The sequence below is a fragment of the Bombus flavifrons genome, chromosome 3, assembly GCF_040668555.2.
Source record: "Bombus flavifrons isolate JBK064 chromosome 3, iyBomFlav1_principal, whole genome shotgun sequence".
NCBI classification, from domain to species: Eukaryota; Metazoa; Arthropoda; class Insecta; order Hymenoptera; family Apidae; genus Bombus; species Bombus flavifrons.
In genome coordinates this window covers 917,376-938,597 of record NC_138444.1, presented here as the reverse complement: position 1 = coordinate 938,597, position 21,222 = coordinate 917,376, and the positions used below count along the sequence as shown (strand labels likewise).

Genomic DNA, 21,222 nt, shown 5'->3' with positions numbered 1-21,222 from the left:
TAAACATAAAATGTGAAAAACAAAAGAACCTATATAATTTATACTAATGAATCTTTTTGGTTTCTTCATTTTATGTATAATTTGAAATAATACCTTTTATACCTCTAAAAATTTGTATGTAAACATTTAAAAGACTTACATCTGTTTCATAAATGTTTAACATACAAAACAAATATCAATTAATAAATCTGACCACACAAAAATGTTTAGAATATTTAAAAATGATTATAATAAGAAAATATAGTTAGTAAAATGAAATACAGTAAATTTGTATTATATAAAAATAAAATAGTATGTATATATATGTTTATAAAATAAATTAATAAACATGCGTTAGTTACATATAAAAATTTGACAGCAATGACAATAAGAGTAGTAAGGTTATGTTTAGACGTATCATTTTTAATTCAGCTTTTTCATTAAACTTCCATCGGCAATATCATATTTTTTAATTTTATGATAAAAGCTTATGTATTTATGCAATTAAATATATATGCCGAATAACCTTTAATTCCAGCCATTATAGACCGATTTGACAAGTAAGAAGTATGTACTTATATTTATCGTATTTTCACTTTGAGAATGTCGTGACGTAAGCCATCTAAAGCCTAACATACTTTTAAAACTAGACACATGCTAGTAGATTATCTAATGAATACAGTGTAAATTTAAAAAAGAAAGAGGTCCTTTTTTACGAATATCTACATTTATTACAAATATTACAATCCATTTAATACTTCAAACTATATCTTGAGTTAATAAATATCTAGTAATACTTATATATTCAGAAATTTAGAAAAAAAATGAAAAATATTTATAGGATGATATAAAGTGCAAAATTTTACTTATTAAATTGACGAAATTAACAGTACTCAATAATTTGTTTATACTAATATATATTTTGCGTATCTGAAATTGAATAGTAATGTATATTAAAATTTCTTAAAATTTCTGTAGTAAAATATAATTAATTAAATAATCAAAATTAAGAACTGAAAATTACGATAAGTAACGATAGTTTAAAGACTCTGTAGCCAATAAGATATTTTAAAATGGCAAATCTATTTGTCTATTGTAAATTTGCCTTCAGCTTTTGATTCAACAATAGGGGAGTCCAATGCAAGCCATGAAAGTTCAAATGAGAATGTTCATTGGATCGGCTATAGGTGTAGCTGACTTGTACGTGTGCGATATCAAGTTCTGCTCATTACGTGTGCATTTTCTTTTGCGTTGAAATCAACAGAATAATGGGCGAACCAAAAAGGTAAGACAATTTAACAAAAAAAAAACTGTTTAATCAAATAATATTTGTAATGATATAATTTTAATACTTCAATGTTCAAACATAAAGTATACAAATAAATTGTATCCATGCTTCCAATTTTACGTTGTCATCATGTCGACGCAACGCGTCTTTTTATAGATTCTTATGAAAATAAATGATATCTATTAAATTTTCTTCTATAAAAATTAATCATTCAGTATAAACTGCAATTTTTCTTGTGATAACAACCTGTAATGACAAAAATCGCGCTTATCATTTTTGTGTGCCGACTGTTCATGGCCGAATACTATACCGAACATGACAAAGGAATTTTGCTGATACTGATATTTATTTCTTACTATGATATTTTTTAATCTTATAAAGAATTCTTAGTAAAAATAAAAGCTATATAATTTTACTTCTATTTAGTTTCAAGAGATAAGTATAACACAAAACTGCGTAAACATCATATGTTCAGTTTTAAAAACTAAATACATTAATTTTTTAATTACATTTTATATGATTATCATATACGATCTTATTCACACTATAAATGAAAAATTTTACAAATTATTTTTTATAGGTTTAACGAATATCTTGTATATGTGAAATGTCTATTATTTATTCTATGTATAAAAACAAAAGTTTGAAGACGCCTATATTTTTTATCAAAAATTAAAATTAAGGGAAAAGCATGTTAAATTATTATTATTAAATTTTATAGAGTACAAAAGTATTTTTGAAGTATAACAATATTAATTATAATGCATATATATTTATATATTTATGATAAAAATACATAGTTTAATGCAAATAGATTATAATATCAAAATTAATTTCTTAATTATTCATATATAATGATAATTCATTAAATATGTAATATATAAATATATATATATATATATATATATATATATATATATATATATATACATCACATATATTATATGTTATCATAAAATAGTAATAAATAAAATATATATCATAAGGAAACATATTATGTGTTAAGAAAGTTATGCTTGTTAGTAACAAAAATAAATGAGACATTAAGATTATTATGTTTATAGTACAACTTAAGTGGTTATATAGACATTATATAAATGACATAAAGACATTAACTTTAATAGATTAAATTGGTAGATAAAAACTAAAATAGTTTAGTCATAAATTAAAATTATTTTTTATTTATCAGCATTATATATATTTTATTTAATGATTAATATCTCTTTGTTGAAATTAATCAAATGCCTTGTGTTAAAACAGTGAAGATTTGGCGACAGCAATTCTTCGAAAGAAGGACAAACCAAATAGATTATTAGTGGATGAAGCTATTGCAGATGACAATTCTGTAGTAGCTCTTTCTCAAGCAAAAATGGATGAATTGCAACTTTTCCGAGGAGATACAGTATTGTTGAAAGGAAAAAGACGCAAAGAAACTGTGTGCATTGTTCTTTCTGACGATACATGCCCTGATGAAAAAATTCGTATGAACCGTGTTATAAGAAATAATTTGCGTGTACGTTTAAGTGATGTTGTTTCTGTACAAGCATGTCCAGAAGTTAAATATGGAAAACGCATTCACGTACTACCAATGGATGATACAGTAACTGGTCTTACAGGGTAATCAATAGCTTTTTTTACAAAAATGAAAAATATATTTTTCATATTTTAATTTTAATTTTAACTATATCATATTTTTAAATGACATGTAATTTTGATAATCAAAATTATTTTATTATTTACTCATTATTATTGTCCTTTTGTTTTACATATATAAAGATACAAAATGTACCTAATGTAATAATTGCTCTAGTCAAAATAACATTAGGTATATTTTACATCTTTCCAACTAATATAAGATACATAAAATAATTATATATAAAGTAACAAATGAAATGAAATCAATACCTTTTTCAGTTTAACCTGAAAGTAGAGGTGCATATATTCTAGTATTTTGACATTGCATGCTAATCAAAACAATAAATTTTATAAATCAAAGTAAAGTTATATTAAAGTTAGGCAAAATGTGGCTACTTACTTTCACTTATTTTCCTCAATTAATTTAAAAAATTAATTTTTAAAATAGTTAAAAATTTAATATTATGATAAAAAGTATATATATAATATATATTTATTACAACAGATATGTTTGAAAATATGTGATATAAAAAATATAATATAATGTTCAGTTTATAGAAGGTACATCATTACAATATGCAATATTAAAATAGTTGTCTATACCAATATATAATGTAATCATATCATTACCTTTTATATATTTATGCTTTCAGTTTGTTAAATGCTTCATATTTAATACTTATTATATTAATATTTTTTGTCAAAAATGTATTGTTATTTCAAATTCATATAAATCAAGTATAACATAGAACACATAACAAAAGTGATTGATATATTTAGGTAATTCCCTTACACAATAATAACTTTAAAACTGGGAGCATTTGTGAATAAAGTAAAATGATTTTAATTAATACAAAACGATATTAATTATATATGTATGCAAACACCCTGTTTTAATGTATAATGTAAATATCAATACAAATTATCTTATGTTCTAAAGATCATATGTATATTTAAATATATATATACTTGAAGGGGTTAAAAAATATATTTATATTTAGACTTTCTAATAGATGTGTAAATAGAGTGTAATGTGTTCTGTGTACATAAAAAAGTAAAAAGGAAATTCACATTATTGGTAATTCAATATTATATTTTAATTAATCATTACTTCTTTTTAGATATACATAAAGTTTAATTATAAAGTAACTTACTTTTTGTTATAGAAACTTATTTGAAGTATATTTAAAACCATACTTCTTAGAAGCTTATCGTCCTGTTCATAAAGATGATAATTTTATTGTACGTGGTGGTATGCGTGTTGTAGAATTTAAAGTAGTAGAAACAGATCCTGGGCCATTTTGTATTGTAGCTCCTGATACAATTATTCATTGTGAAGGTGATGCTATTAAGAGGGAGGTCAGTTCAGTTATAAACTTTCAACAAGTATTTATTTCTTTATATCGTAATATAAATATGTAAAAACATTGTAGGAGGAAGAAGAGGCTTTAAATGCTGTGGGTTACGATGATATTGGTGGTGTTCGCAAACAATTAGCTCAAATTAAAGAAATGGTAGAATTACCTTTAAGGCATCCATCTTTGTTTAAAGTTATTGGCGTTAAACCACCTCGTGGTATTCTTTTATATGGCCCGCCAGGCACAGGAAAGACCCTTATTGCTCGAGCTGTTGCAAATGAAACAGGAGCATTTTTCTTTCTTATCAATGGTATGTTAATCTTTAAATATAGTATAATATTTTTTTAGTTTAGAATGTTACTCAATTTGTTATGTTGAAAGGTCCTGAGATTATGAGTAAACTTGCGGGAGAGTCAGAAAGTAATTTAAGAAAAGCATTTGAAGAGGCTGAAAAGAATTCACCAGCTATAATTTTCATTGATGAACTTGATGCCATTGCTCCAAAAAGGGAAAAGGTTTTTATTATTCATCTTATTTTATACATTTACAAATTGAATGTATGATTTATATGTTACTTTCCATCTAGACTCATGGAGAAGTAGAAAGACGTATAGTGTCTCAGTTGTTAACTTTAATGGATGGCATGAAACAAAGTTCCCATGTTATTGTAATGGCTGCTACTAATCGACCTAACAGCATTGATCCTGCATTGCGGCGTTTTGGTCGTTTTGATAAAGAAATTGATATCGGAATACCTGATGCTACTGGCCGTTTAGAAATTTTACGAATTCATACGAAAAACATGAAACTTGCAGATGATGTTGAATTAGAAGAGGTTTATATAATTAAGTTTGAAGTTATTAAATTGTTTATTTTAATAGTATTTACTGAATTAATGCAATCATTTAGATTGCAGCGGAAACACATGGGCATGTAGGAGCTGATTTGGCTTCGTTATGCTCTGAGGCAGCATTACAACAAATCCGTGAGAAAATGGATCTCATTGACTTGGAAGAAGAACATATAGATGCTGAAGTTTTATCTTCTCTTGCCGTTACTATGGATAATTTCAAGGTAATTACCTCATGCATTAAACTTTTTCGATCCAATCAGTATACGACTGACTATATGTATATCAGTATGTTTACTATGAATTTACTCTGAAATTTACTATAAATCTTCTTATTTTCTATGTATTATTATTAGTTTTATTTATAACCATAAGGATATGCAAAAGGGATCTTGCTGAACTATTTCTCCAGTCATGTTTTCTCCAGACTTCTTATTATTGCTACATAGTTATCAGTAAATTGTAGATATTTATGCACATTTATATTTTCATAGATGTAATTTAAAAAATGGAACCTAAATAGAAGATTGTTTTATCTACTAAATATTGTGCAAAATATTATACTTTAGATATTTTATTTATTTTTGCACATTATACAAGGTATATGTGCATTTTTACATTTTTAAATTTCCCATAAATGTATAAAGATCTGCAGTTTAGTCGTTAGTTTTGAAAAGTTCTTCTGTTTATTTGATCTTAATAAAGCTATCCAAATTCGTTTTCATATTTCAATGATTAGTTTAGTCTTAGCAACTATGATATTGTTAAGTTCTCGAAAATTAATTTGAAATTAATAGTGATATTCAAATAGTGACGACTGCACTGTAATGACACTGAAATTGAAAGACATTCATAAATACTGTAAATATTGTCGTGTCTGAGAAATTAAATTAAATTTATAAACGTATTGTATAATATAAACAATGTTATAATTTACAATATTATAAATAATTTTATATTTTTACTTTAGTATGCTATGACTAAGAGTAGTCCAAGCGCTTTGCGAGAAACTATTGTAGAAGTTCCAACTGTGACATGGGATGATATTGGAGGTTTACAAAATGTTAAAATGGAATTACAGGAGTTGGTACAGGTAAGAAAATTGCTAAGTAAACTACTATAAATAATAAACTAGACTAAATACTAAATAAATATTATAGGTATACAATAAAATTATGAGATTAAAGTAATTATGTTTCCTTTGTTATCTAGTATCCAGTTGAACATCCAGATAAATTCTTAAAATTTGGTATGCAACCATCCAGAGGTGTATTATTTTATGGACCCCCTGGTTGTGGTAAAACATTACTGGCTAAAGCAATAGCTAATGAATGTCAAGCAAATTTTATTTCTGTAAAGGGTCCAGAATTATTAACAATGTGGTTTGGTGAATCTGAGGCGAATGTCAGAGATGTTTTTGATAAAGTAAGTAATTTAAATTCAAAAACATAAAACACAATTATTTTATTTATTATAATCATATTTATAGGCAAGAGCCGCAGCTCCTTGTGTATTATTCTTTGATGAACTCGATTCTATCGCTAAATCTCGTGGTGGTACACTGGGGGATGCTGGTGGAGCAGCAGACCGCGTGATAAATCAAATTTTGACAGAAATGGATGGTATGGGTGCAAAGAAAAATGTATTTATCATAGGAGCTACTAATCGTCCTGATATTATTGATCCCGCTATTCTACGACCTGGCAGATTAGATCAGCTGATTTATATACCATTACCAGATGAAAAGTCTCGAGAAGCGATTTTTAGAGCTAACCTTCGAAAATCACCTGTAGCGAAGGTAGGGAAAATTAAATACATTTGTATCTCTAGTAATATTCTACATTTTGCTTCAATGCGTCCTAGTTGCCTAATCATATCATTAATATTTGTGTTATAGGATGTAGATTTGAGTTACATAGCTAAAGTAACACATGGTTTTTCGGGTGCTGATATAACAGAAATTTGTCAGCGTGCATGCAAACTTGCTATTAGACAAAGCATTGAAACTGAGATTCGAAGAGAAAAAGAACGTGCTAGTAATCCATCAGCATCTATGGACGTGAGTGTCTAAATGTTTTAATGTTACATATATTATTTATATTATTATATTATATATTATTACACATCTTAATCAGTTTCATACTTGTTATTGATAATTTTATATATGATATTATAGATGGATGAAGATGATCCCGTACCAGAGATAACTAGAGCTCATTTCGAAGAAGCAATGAGATTTGCACGACGTTCTGTATCTGATAACGATATTAGAAAATATGAAATGTTTGCGCAGACGCTTCAACAGTCTCGTGGATTTGGAAGTAATTTTAGGTAAAATACATAAATCGTTTAAGTATTTTTTAAATTAATGTATGAAAACAATGACAAAGCGTATGCCTGTAATTACATATTCTATCTAATATGTTAGATTGTATTTGCTCTAAAGTAAATTTTAAATCTTTGTAGATTTCCGCAAAGCGGAGCAAGCGGTACTCAAGATACAACACAGGGTGATCAAACCTTCCAAGATGATGGAGATGATGATCTTTACAGCTAAGTCTTCATGTCTGTGTACCTCATTACAGTGAGCATGCGACAAAAGGGCCTGTCTATTCTGCAGAAAATGCTTTGTGTTTATAAACACAAATTTTACAGAAAAGTAATTCTAAGAAATTGATAATACAAAAATACATGAATCTAATTCAATACCAATTATTCTGTGTTAGTATATGCAATTTTACGTATGTAATTAGGGTAAATTTTAATTAAGCTAAACTAACGATATAAGTGTAATAAAAGAACATTTTTTTATATTCAAATTACACAAGAAAAAATATAAAATTGCGAAAATTATATTGTACTACTAAGATAATATAAATTTAATTTCATTTTATATGTATAGATATATACATATTATAGATAGAAATATAATTCGTTGATTATTACTTTATACGTATATAAACTACCCTAATCTCATACGTTATTTTGTATATATATTGCATAGAAATATACGAATTTTCCGTTGTTCATAAGTTTTTCTATGTAATTTTATATTTGGGTTATTCACATAAAAACATAATTCTGATTCTATAACAGTGTTATATATTTTTTCAACTTGACTTAGAGATAGACTCTTTTGCTACGTTGTCGCTGTATTTAATTACATTTCATTGTTCACACTCTGAGATTACAGTAATGTGAGAGTTTAAGCAATGTCAGTGAAATTGTTGGAACTGGTGATGTGTATTGGTGAATTTACAGTCTGCTTGTAGTAGTAAATTTATTTACAAATTACCAAAGAATCTCTTAAAACCTTTCATTTTAGAATAAAGTGTTAACTTCATTATTCATATATTCATATATTCATATATTCATATATATATATATTCATTCATTTTTATCATAGTTCTCATAACTTTATAAAAGTTGAAGTTCTTTAATTAAGCAATTAAAGTTTTCTGATATACATTACTTACCTTTACGTTACGTATTTGCAAGTACATTGTTTATTTTTACATATATAATTCTGAAACTATTGATAGTTCAAATTATTTATTATTTATTTATGCAGCACTTACAAATTTTATCACAAGTTATTACAAAATGCTACATTTTAAACTCTAATTAACTTAAATTTGTGAGTACACATTTTTTATGAATATTTATTAAAATATTTGTATGCACATTGAAAAGAAGAAAAAGCAAAAATTAAACCACTTTTCAAATAGTATATTATTATATCTTGCATTACATTAGATATTTGCAAGTTAGATTAATTCACGCTTTACATACTTTTTTATTTGATTTAACATTTTTTGTTTTCATTCTTTAAAAGTATATCTACATATTATTGTTATAAAATTTCCCAACCTCTTAATATTTCTAATGGAATCATTACAATACATCTTTACAAAGCATTAAAGTTGCATTAAATACATTATGTAAAATGAATAAAGAATATTATAATAGAATAATAGTTTATTGTATAAAAGTTTATTATTATGTTCAATAATATAATTGTTTTATAACGCACAAAATTTAGGAAGATTGAATGTTTTCATAATTAAAAGCAATGCATCATTATAATTACATATATTCGTAAGAAGTTTTATATGCAATGTCAGTACTTAAAAATTTATTATATATGCGTATGTACACTTGTTTTTAACATTACTTATTTTTATAAAAGTTAAATTATTTACTAAACAAGACATTACGTTCATACAAAAGCACCGAAAGACATTATGGGTCTACAGTATTTGAAGTAATAATTACATAGATCATTGCTTATTTTTTAAAATAATATTATTGTTTTAAATAACGATGTTGTCTGCGTCCTTAGATTAAAGCATATATTATAAAATGAGAACAAAATTTTATTGCTTATGTATTTTCAAAATTATAAACAAACATGTAAAGTCATAGAAATAGTATATAATATTATTTTAGACTTGAAATGTGAATGTATCAAAAGAATTAAAACAGTTCATACTGAAAATAAATGAAATAACAAGGATAACAGACAACACAAGATCTGTATCATATAAAAATTTTTAATTACAAATATGTAAATATAATATCTTGAATTTTGCTTTGTTCTATTATTTTAAACATTTAAAAGTAAAGACAAATATCAAGTTTAGAATAAATATAAAGAGAGCAAGCAAAGTGCGGAAATATATAAGTGGAATTGATAATATAACAAAAAAAACGTCATAAAACTAACACAATACAGGAAAACTACTTGGAATTTATAATATACCTTCAGAAATGCCACAATCTTTCATTTTGCATAATACATATAAGGTTATAATAAATTTAAAAATTGATTGATACTATATATAGAAAAATTACAAACCATATAATCAATATTTAAACAAACTGATAAAATATTTTCAACTAGATATTTTACTTTAAGAAAAACATGAAAAATAATGGAATCCATTCAATTTTTTGATAAACGAGACTATTGAAAACATACTAAATATATAACAATTGCATTTTATACACTGAATGAAGTACAATAATTGAAAAGAAGATAAAATTTTTTCAATGTCTTGGTTTAATAAATGATATTTAATTATATTATTTCTTAAAAGATGTCTTCATACGCATTGTAAATATTTTATGTTCAAAATAATTTTAACTTGAATAAAAATTCAAATATAATGAAATTCATTTCATTTTATATATAACTGTTTATATAAATCTATTTTTCACATTTGCATTATATGAAGTATTTCATGTATAAAGAAAATATAAAATATGTTATCACAAGTATTTTCAGAATATTCCATTTTTGAAAAATATTCATGGACAAGTTTGTTAAAAACATGTAAGTATTATACTTTCCCCAAAACGTCAATTTATAATATTTCTTAAAAGAATAAGAGGTTGTTTTATTAGTCACTGAACACACAGAATATGACAATATATAATTACAAAATACAGTAATTCAATAAAAATAAGTACAAAACATTCAATAAGAATATTATGTACTCAAAAAAATGGTTTTGCATGTCTAATGTATGTAGTATCTTGTTATAAACATTGTTATAATAATTCATAGTAAAAATACTTAAATGTCTACATTGTTTCACATAATTTTATATTAAACACTTTTGCTAAATATTTTCAAGCATATTACACCTTGAATTTTTTTAATGTATTTTCTTTTAAGCATTGCAGTAACCATCATTAAATTACTAAACTTTCTAAAATCAACTGCATGCTCTTTGATGATAATAAGATTCTAATATAAAATACTGACTTGAAAAACTGAAACTAAAAGTATCATAAGAATTCTTTCAAGTTATTAACTTTTGATACGATATGAATATCTAGGTATATGATAGCTTTAGTATTTATATAACTTATACAAATTCATCACTGTTTCTTTATAATATTTGCATTAAAAAAGAATTTGTTGCTTTCCTGAATTTGCAACATTAGCTATGATTGTAGATTCATAGTTGACCTGTATTCAGTGTTCTAATTTTAATCACTGTTAGATATAATTCATCCTCATAATTTTTGATATGCCTCAATTATTACACTCAATCCGTCCTTTGCGTAACAGGTGGAAATTCAGCATCATCTTTCAAACGGAAGGAACCCGAAAAGCCTGGTGGACTCTCAGTTGCTGCTATCATCTCGTGATACTTTTCTGACTCTATAAAAATCCATTTATTTATTTCGATCATAAATATTCAAATTAACAACCATTTTAAGCGGATGTAACGATAAAGATGTATGAAATTGGAATTCAATGATACATGACATATTTTTCATATCAGATTTCATTTTAAAATTTTCAATATTTATCAACAGAAAACTAAATATAACGGAAAAATATTTCAATTATCATTGTTTTTATTATTTTTTTGAAATGTGGTTGCAACATATGTTAATGAATGTTAATAATTAAAAGACTCATTAACATTAATTTACAAGAAATATCTTCCACAACAAATCAAAAAATTTATCTGTTCTTCAAAATTATTAATATTTTACTTATTTATATTATTTCCTAATATTGTGATACAAATATAATTAGAAATTTAATTAATAATTTTATTTCTAATAAAACAAAATTTAACTTATGTATATATACACATTTCATTCATTGAAATATAGCTTATATCAGGATGCTTCACCTAACTCCACCTTAATTATTCTCTTATTTGTCACCGAACAAAAGAATGTTTCAACAGAAAACTATTGTATTTTAGAAGAGAAATTAGGCTATGAAAGTGAAAATCATTTGCAAAGCACATCTTCTGAGATTTTACTAATAATGTTTTTGTTTACGAAAGAACTTGTTTTTTGTTTACCATTAAAAAGGTGAGATCAAAATGCACCCAAGCATATCCCATACTATGACCTTCAAATGACCCGAAGATTTCCTACCTAAACAATTGAGGTGAAAGCTCATGGATAATGAATTACAGAAGCAAAATATAAGCATTTTAGTCGTATTATTTATTCTTTTTTCAAACTTAATACATTTATTTAGATGTAGAACTAATGCAGGCCCAGCTCTTTTTACTGTATCCAAAGATAAGCTTGCACATATGATGTTGGAAATACGCTCTTTCACCTCAGAAGCCTGAACATTGTTATATACAATATCATTGATCATGCGCTTTAGCACATTAAAATAATAAAGAATGCGATTAAACTGTTCATTTTATTTCTGTAATTCATTTGAGCTTCCACCTCAATTATTTACTTAGAAAATTTTCTGCCCAGGTTATTTCAAGATCATGTGATGCATTTTGATCTCAACTTTTTAATAATAAACAAAAAAATAAGCCATTCCGTTTAAAAAAGAAAAACGTTACTATTAGTAAAATATGACTTGAGATGATTTTCACTTTCAGAGCCTAATTTCCATTCTGGAATATAATAATGTTCCTTTCCAAACATTTATTTATTTCATAACAAATAAGAAAGTAATTAAGGGTGACAGAGTTGAGTGGGACACCTTGTATATTTTAAAAATAATATACGTTCATACATTTAAAATATCTTAATGCATATTTTACTTTCTTAAAATATAAAGTAATTACCTGCAAATTTATTTTTTCTTGGTTATTAATTTCAAATGTTTAAATATCTTGACTATATTATTCTGATTCAAAGTATTTTAATAATCAAGAAAAGTTAATTATTGAATTAAATTATAATAGTAAACATGAAATTCGGATATGCAGATTTTTATTTTGTTTTAGTTACAGAAAAATAAAATTTAGTATTCTACACATACCCAAGTGCATATTAATTATTGCTTGTAAGTAGTTGCTCTTTAATAGCGTAATATTGTGTTTATTGTTATAAGTATATTTAAACTACGATTATTAAATTTTAGTAAATATACATTTAAAATATGTAGCACCCAAACCATGTAAGAATTACTCAATGTTACTCTCATTCTTTTCCTCACTGCATATACAAAAAAATATGTAGGATAAAGTATTAATTATAGCAGAAAAACCACAGTAAAAGAATTTTTAAGTAGAATGTATATGGAGAATGAGAGTGAAAAAAAGCGAGGGACAGAATAGAGAATATACCAGTACCTGACATGGAGTCTGGCGAGCGGCCGCGCAACACACCCGCGTAGCTATTTATGCAGGCTTCAGTGGATAATAAAAAGAAAAAAATTACATCAAGTAAAGTCAATTGTTGGGGCCCCCCTTTAGCCCCTAAAGAAGTTACTTATTTACTTAAGAGGGGTTAGAAGCAAGGAAAGAGAAAATATAAAGTAAATAATAAAAAATGATAAATAGTGTCAGCACAAGGGATTAGATAAGTAGTATTTATAATAAATAATAAAACAAAAGAATAATTTAATTTTATTACGCAATTAAGAACATCATTTTTCCTAAAAGCATTGTATGAGTATCTTATTTAAAAGGAGTTAGGACATATTGTTCTCAATATTTCTAAAATTGTAATTAATCATTTGATAGATATACTTCTTAATAATATTTTAACGATTATAATATGTCATAATTCAAATTACCTAAAACAACGTCCTAGAACCAACTAAATTACATACAGTAAGGAAGCATAATTAAACTAATAACAATTTTTAAGAATACATTATTCTCTGTAATTGTTTAAATCTTAATTGTTAAAATTGTATTTTTTAATGTTTCAAACTTTTGTCCTATATACATCTATAAATAAATAACATGAGTTGAAAAGCTCAGTTTTACATTGAGCAATATATAATTAATTTTGTATATACAGAAGTTAGCATAATCTCATTTTACTATGATAACTTAATATATTACTTTCATTAATAATGAAGACTTAAAATTTTATTTGCAAACAAAGCATTATAAAAATACATTTGTCTCCATAGCAAGACAATGTAAAATTTTAAGTCACTAAACAATTATTCAATTGTATATGTGAATCATATATTTTTATTATATCACTTTTTTAACTTGAAAATTAAGAATATCTTTGATTTTGTGCATCTCTGATATGTATATACATATATGTCGGATTTACATTAGAATTGGGGTTAGGGGCGTGAAACGAATCTTCATTTGGATTACACATTGTCGTTATGCAATAGAGAAGACATTGACTAGTGCAAATACGATTATTACAGAATTTGACAAGTAACCGTGGTAATTAGATACTCGAGAAGCTAATGACAATGATCCCAGGTTCAATAACGAATCCGCGGTCAACGGGATAACAGGATACGCTTTCTTCCAAAGCTCAAATCGTACTCGACTTGCTTGGCTACGATGGAAGTATAACTAAACTAACTCTTTGTTAAAACGTGGAATATCCATCGAGCGTACAGACGCTAAGTAACTCATTAATACGACCTCACGAGAGAATGACTTTCCGTCGCGATGATGCTGCAGAGGAAAACTATGATGGGGTGTGTCTAAGGACACGAGATCATCGGATTCGTCGAGGATAGCCTTCGTTCAGAAAGTGAGGGAAATTGAGATTGCTGTTAATTGGTCAATTTCCATGTCGGTGGCTAGAAAAGGATGCTAGCCGTCCTTGAGGGAAGGTTGCTAGCGGGAAGCGTCGTTCGCTGAAAAATAGATTTCCCCTATCTTCCCGTAATTGGGACAAAGACTATTTGTCTGTTCGAAGGACTTTAGGTAAGTAGATCTTAATGTTTATAACGGCCCTCAGGCTAACTGAATATGTACTGTGGAGATGCGTCGGCATCTGGTAACCATCATACCCGAAGAATAAGGTCTGCGTGTGGCGAACCACGGGACAGAAACCGTTGGAATGTTTACTGTCGCGTGCCGTCACAAATATTTCTTTTAAGGAGAGCTATAGAATTACTCCATACCTTTGTTAGACTAAGTGTTCATCCCGTGATCGCGGCTACGTTCGGCGACTGGCTGTCGCCTCGAGCCCAAGCTCATTATCTCAAATCTCGAACAAATACAATCGGATCGAATGACAATTGTTTAATTACGCCTATGATAGAATCTAGATTACGGTGTTAAGGGATTTTCCCGAAGTTCCAAAGGGAAGGCTCCGATGACCTTTCATCTCCGACACATATATATGGCGACATTTCAAAACAAAGCTTATTAATTAAACATTCACAAATATTACCTCCAAAAACATATTATGTAAACATAATGTAATTTATATTATGCAAATTACAATTATCCAGATTAATATAAACAAAAAGATGAATAATTTGTTAATATTTAACATTTTTTACTGTTTTTAGTATTCTCTAGGAAACAATACAAAATTTAACATTATCGTAAATTTGTAATAAAAAAAAAGTTATTTAACAAAGCTAATTCATATATTTTATCATTATTTTTAAATTTATGTAGTAAAACTTAATAATTATAGAACTGAATGATCAATTTAAAAGTATATGTATATATGTACTATATACAGACTCTTTCCACACTATCAAAAATATTATGCTCTTACAAATTTAAAAGCATATTATTCAATACAAAACTGAGTTTTCATACATTTACTTTATCATTCGATAAAATGAAAAATTTGAAATAATTAAAGTTATTCCTTTGTAGTATACTAATCAAAATGGTATTAATTTCTCTATTCAATTATATATTTTGTAATTTTATGTTAAATAATGATTGTTTATAAACAATTTTGTTATTATTTTAGTTATGCTCTTTATTGTATTTATTTTAAAAAAGAATGTATTTATGTACATTAAACACTTATTTATTTTTAATTTGTATCGGATGTAAAAATAACATTAATAAAATATGTATTTCCAATTCTATGATAATGATAATTACTTTACAAATTTATATTAATATGTACCCCATGCATAGATATAAACACTATGCATATCTATTATTAAGAACATTAATCTTTATGTATGTATTTTAGTAAATTACGTTAAGTAATAATAAATATTAATAAAATATAATCTTCATTAATAACTCATTAAAGTATTATAAAATGGATTTCTTCATAATTTCCCATTAGTTGTGAATCATATTGCTCATTAATCTTAATATTTAAAAAAATAAAATTTGTCATGATTCTGAATATAAAAAAATATTTATCATGTTTTATAATATTCATTTATATACATTTCTGCATTTACAAAAATATAATTTGATTTTAATATGTTATATCCAATGTGGTATTTAATTTGTAAAAGTAGAACTAAATACTGAATATTTTTTTCGTATATGGTAAAATTATTTCAACTTCTTACATTCTATATAATATAAAATGCTACAATATGTCAAAATCTATATTGTCAAAAATAAATATAATATTCGCTTCTTTAAATATACAGTTTCTTTAATAAATTTTAGTTATATTAATTACAACATAAATATAGCTAAGAACCACATTGTGTACAAATAAATGCACATATGCATTAACAAAATATGATATACAATTATAATTTGTGCATGTAAATACTGCGTCTACAGCAATTATAATGTATCTATACATGTACGTTTGTTTTAAAAACAGAGAAGGCAAGCCAAACTTAATCTGTAAATATTTTAAAACAAAAACTCTTAAGCATTTCTTGATTTTAAGATAAGAATTCATCAGTATTTAAATCGAATATTAAAGTTTAATGAATCTTAAAATATTATAGTATAGTCATGTTAATGTGTCAGTTTCATATGAATGATATATCTTTATCGTCAACACGCTCGATCGTAAAACCTACATTATTTTTAATATGTTTAAATACTTATGATATTGCCATACCTGTATTTTGTACTATTCGTGCAGTATTCGTTCCTGAAGGAGTTTCTGTAGATCCTGCTGTAGACGCACTAGCACAATCCACTTCATCTCGTTTACCGTCTAGTCTATAAATGTAATTTATTATTCATATCTCATTATTTACATGACTAGAAAATTTAAATGATATTTTATGATATAATAATAATAATATTTTATTGTACATTGTAATGTAAGAACTTTATGTCTATTACAATAAGGTTTTTTGGCACAATGGATTGATTTATTTAGTATATCTTTACTTATTTTAGGAATAGTTATTCTAATCTTATAACATACATTAAATATAGATATATTTTATGCTATAAAAGAATTTTAAATAATTAATTTAAAATAATTTATAGAAATTTAATTTTCATGTAAATACACTGAATTGTTTAAAAAAATGTAGATGTATATATTCTATTAAACTCAGGAAAAGTTTGAAAGATCTGGGAGTAGACATAAGAAAAATTTAAGTTATTAGAGAAAATTATCATATATAAGACAATGATTTTTAAGGAAATACTAGGAAAAATTGTAACTACTAAATAGATGGTAAATTAGAAAAATTTGTGCGTGTTTTCAATAGTTAAAAAATAATAGCATGCATATATGTAAGTCAGACAGATTATAGAATACAAGCAATGCAATTGCACTGCATGATACACAAGAAGTTATGTACAATACAAAATAATTAAATATCAAAATTATTGATGAGATATGAATTAAATTAGAAATATTGTATTGTAAGAGTACAAACCTATGTTGTTTAAGCAATGTACAATCTCCGCCTTCAGTTGAGTCCAAATTATAAACATACAAATAACCCTCAGCACTAGCCACCAACAACCTAAGTACTTTATGTACGCTGTATAATAAAATACATTTTAGAAAAAGTATACATGTTTACATACGTAATTTATTAATTAAACTTACACTGTGATGGCACAAACATTTTTTAATCCTTGAAATGGCAAATGGACGCTAGCAAAGGCACGTCCTTGATTGAAAACATCAGTTACTTGTGAAGGTAAATAATTAGCTGATGCAGATACAGCCTTTGTTAAGTATCCCATCCAAGTTTGTGATTCTTCTGTTGTTTGTCGCAATCTGATAATAGTGAAAGAAAATTTGAATCGTTAAAATGAAAATTTGATGGTAGCATTAAGTTAAATAACGACAAATTACATACGCTTCCTTCGGTTCTTCCAACTTGAAAATATGCACTGTTTCTGTATTACTTGAACAACAAAGAAACATAGAGTCCACACTAAAAGCAAGACTGCTTATAGATACGCATCGCTTAACTCCACGACGAAACTCAAACAGTTTTGTACCATCATGAACCTTCAGAGATATAAAGAACCTTCAGCAATGCATCTAAATTTAGGAACTGATCAAATAATTAATGCCATATGAATAATTAAACTTACATGGAAAACTCTAATTACAGTACCCTTTTCGGAAGCAGTAGCTACTTTGGTACCATTAGGGCTAAATGCAAGTGCTGCCAATGGGCTGTCATGCGCAGGAATCATAGTTTTAGCTTGCTAAAAATAAGAAGTACATTTAAATGTATAATCCCTATCTTTGTTAAGATTTTTATAATACTTACAAGATTAATTGCATCAAATATTTGAACTTCACCAATTGTGTTTGAACCTGGATAAGCTAAATAGCAATTATCACTATTTATTGATAGTGTACACAGACCTGCTAAATTAGGTGGAGTATCACGAATTGTGTGTAACACTTTCATGTCTCTTATGTTATGAATATATAATGATTCTTCCAGACATACCACTAATCTCTGTAAATTTATATTACTTTATAATTCCTATATATTTAACAAGATTATGATAATATGATGTATATCGTTTTATTAACAGAAACTTGTTTATAGAAATATTTGATACATGTGATCTATCTATAACTAATATTATTTAAGAGAAGTCTCATTTAAATCAGTTGTTGCAAGAATGTTCAAGTTTTTTATGTTCAAGTCTCCTTCATATTAGATAAAAAAAAAGATTAAAACTAATTTCTACAAAAATAGTTTAATAAATGTTATTTCATAGTTTTATATATTTATAGCTTTGAGATAATACACAAACTTAATTTCATCCACAAAATATTTATTTCAATGAAAAGAACTAAAATTAAAATTTAAATAAACTAGTTTCTATTATCATGCTATCATACATTCACAATTGCTATTACAATATGATGAAACTTACTGCTCTATTCAATTTCACAGCCAAAATAGTATTAGAATAACTATAATGGCAAATTTCAGTGCCCTTCCTGAAGTGACAAACTTTGAGTTTACGAGGCGATCTTAAACTAACTACCGCCACAAGACTGCTGCTGAATAGTCGTTCAACAATGTATATGTCTTCAGTATCTGTAGTTTACATAATGATACATAATTGAAAAGATGAGCTAGTAAAGATATATGGTAAAAGATACTAAAGATAACAGAATATATATTAAGATAACATAATTTCTAAATTAAAGGTTTCTAAAAATATAAAATACTTGTCTATACATGTATATATGACTAATATATACAAACAATTTCAATGTTTATTTTTAAATATATAAAAATTTGTTACCATTTTCATATATTTTCTCAAGATGGTCAACAGAGCTTAAAGAAAAAAGTTTGTAGCCTGCCTTTGATCCTACTGCCAAAGATCTGAAATGAATTTTATATAGAATGACTATTATCAATAAGATACAGGGCTTTGAAACATTAACAAGTTTTTAAATTACATTACATTACATTAGCAATTAGTAATAGTTAGTATAGTAATAGTTATTGCAAATATATTGATATTGTAAAATATAAAGTATTATATATTAATAACGGATTAATTAATAAAGAAATAATTCTTCTTTCTTCAAGGCAGCTTGAAACAATGATGACAAATTAAAAGTGGCAGAGAAACCAAGATAATAACATGATAATGATAAAAGGCAGTAGGTATATAAAAATTTTTATGATCATAATCATTTTATAACAGTGATATGTAAGGTAATCGATATGAATGACTACTACATCAATAATACGCATCAATAATAAGTAAACGAAGATGAATAACGCAGACGAATAGAAATACTATAAGAAATCCAGATATGTACGCGTCAGTAGGTATACACAAAATACAGAATGTTTTATGTAATTGATGAAACAAAGATATATTAATACACAGGATATATACTTAATTTTGTTTTTAAAGAAACAAATTTCACTTCGTAACGAAGTAACAATAAGGTTAGGGAACAAAGGACGACGTCCTCACTTCACAACCGAGGGTGCGACACTTACGTGCAATCCTGATTGAAGTTAACAAAGAAAACACGACTTTGAGGATCAGTAGTCTGATTTGCGAGGTTCATTAGTCCTGATATACTGTATTTTAATCCTTGTGTCAATACATCCACGTTATGCACGAGATTTTGCATAAATCGCACGGACGATCCGCGTAAGAACACTTTATCCACTTCTTTCTTAATTTCTTTTTATATCCTTTTCTCTCTTTATTTTTATTGCCTCTCTTTATCTGTTTCTCTTTTTCCTTGTACGTATGCTCATACAAATACACGCACGCGCACGCTTCTACAAGATTTGTGAACAGATGTCGAACTCGGTGTCGACGATTCCTACAAGTGACTATGTATACAACGCAGTGTACAGATTCATACTACCAATGTTTCATATATCGAACAGCTGACAATCTCTACTAAGCTGACTAACTGGCGGAACGACGAAACTGAAACATCAAATTTTATTTAATACATTTTATTGTCATGACAACTAATACGAATAATTAAACACTGTTATAATACTTTTTCTGTCGTTCTTTATTATAAACTTTATTTTGTAATTATTATATTAATGAAATCATTTCTTATATCTCGACAAACCAATAAATATGTTAATAAGGGAAACATGTTGTACTTATATCTATACCTCCATTCCTTTATTAACAATTATTTATGAATTATATTTAATTATAACATGCTATTAAAATATAAAATTAAATAAATATTAATACATATATACACAGACATATATATATATGTGTATAATTTGTATTTCAGTGTTAACATAAATTACACATGCGCATGCGCGCGCGCGCGTTTGGTATGATAAATTAAAGGACTTATAATATAAAAATATCCAAAAAAATGAAAAATAAAATGTTTAGGACAAAGGTTCTATTATTATATTAACAAATTGTTTATATGATTTCGGATAATTTTTAATAATCTAAAAGGCGTTCAAGTATTTTTCCCAATTATATTGTCTATAGAAAATATGTCATTAGTAAAAAATGCTAGGCTTCAATAAGAAATTT

At 26.2% G+C, this 21,222-nt stretch overlaps 2 protein-coding genes across 3 annotated transcripts; one reads left to right on the top strand and one right to left on the bottom strand.

Moving 5' to 3' along the window:
* Nucleotides 1-1,109: 1,109 nt before the first annotated feature.
* On the top strand, nt 1,110-8,412 carry TER94 (transitional endoplasmic reticulum ATPase TER94). Its single transcript, XM_069110096.1, has 13 exons — nt 1,110-1,264; nt 2,528-2,884; nt 4,069-4,261; nt 4,336-4,570; nt 4,642-4,775; nt 4,847-5,095; nt 5,170-5,334; nt 6,081-6,203; nt 6,323-6,535; nt 6,600-6,908; nt 7,008-7,169; nt 7,287-7,441; nt 7,577-8,412. The coding sequence occupies exons 1-13, from the start codon at nt 1,248-1,250 to the stop codon at nt 7,665-7,667; spliced, it is 2,403 nt and encodes an 800-aa protein (XP_068966197.1). The 5' UTR covers nt 1,110-1,247; the 3' UTR covers nt 7,668-8,412.
* Nucleotides 8,413-8,897: 485 nt separating this feature from the next.
* Atg18a (Autophagy-related 18a) lies at nt 8,898-20,591 on the bottom strand. Of its 2 annotated transcripts, XM_069110098.1 has the most exons (11): nt 20,190-20,383; nt 19,474-19,556; nt 19,096-19,262; nt 18,474-18,668; nt 18,292-18,408; nt 18,051-18,205; nt 17,795-17,968; nt 17,619-17,726; nt 16,841-16,944; nt 13,192-13,248; nt 8,898-11,282 (listed from the first exon to the last, which is right to left on the bottom strand). In XM_069110098.1, the coding sequence occupies exons 1-11, from the start codon at nt 20,324-20,326 to the stop codon at nt 11,167-11,169; spliced, it is 1,413 nt and encodes a 470-aa protein (XP_068966199.1). In that variant the 5' UTR covers nt 20,327-20,383; the 3' UTR covers nt 8,898-11,166. The 2 variants fall into 2 exon arrangements, with proteins under 2 accessions (XP_068966199.1, XP_068966198.1); XM_069110097.1 differs by lacking the exon at nt 13,192-13,248 and having other exon boundaries at nt 8,900-11,282; nt 20,190-20,591.
* Between the last annotated feature and the right edge of the window lie 631 nt (nt 20,592-21,222).

Excerpts from the sequence above, each read along its gene's own strand:
- TER94 (XM_069110096.1), top strand. Across the intron at positions 6,536-6,599 it reads TCAGAGATGTTTTTGATAAA|GCAAGAGCCGCAGCTCCTTG; the intron begins GTAAGTAATTTA and ends TCATATTTATAG. Across the intron at positions 6,909-7,007 it reads GAAAATCACCTGTAGCGAAG|GATGTAGATTTGAGTTACAT; the intron begins GTAGGGAAAATT and ends TTTGTGTTATAG.
- Atg18a (XM_069110098.1), bottom strand. The coding sequence starts at position 20,326 with ATGCAAAATCTCGTGCATAACGTGGATGTATTGACACAAGGATTAAAA. Across the intron at positions 13,249-16,840 it reads ACGAATAGTACAAAATACAG|CCTGCATAAATAGCTACGCG; the intron begins GTATGGCAATAT and ends TATCCACTGAAG. Across the intron at positions 11,283-13,191 it reads CTCGCCAGACTCCATGTCAG|AGTCAGAAAAGTATCACGAG; the intron begins GTACTGGTATAT and ends GGATTTTTATAG.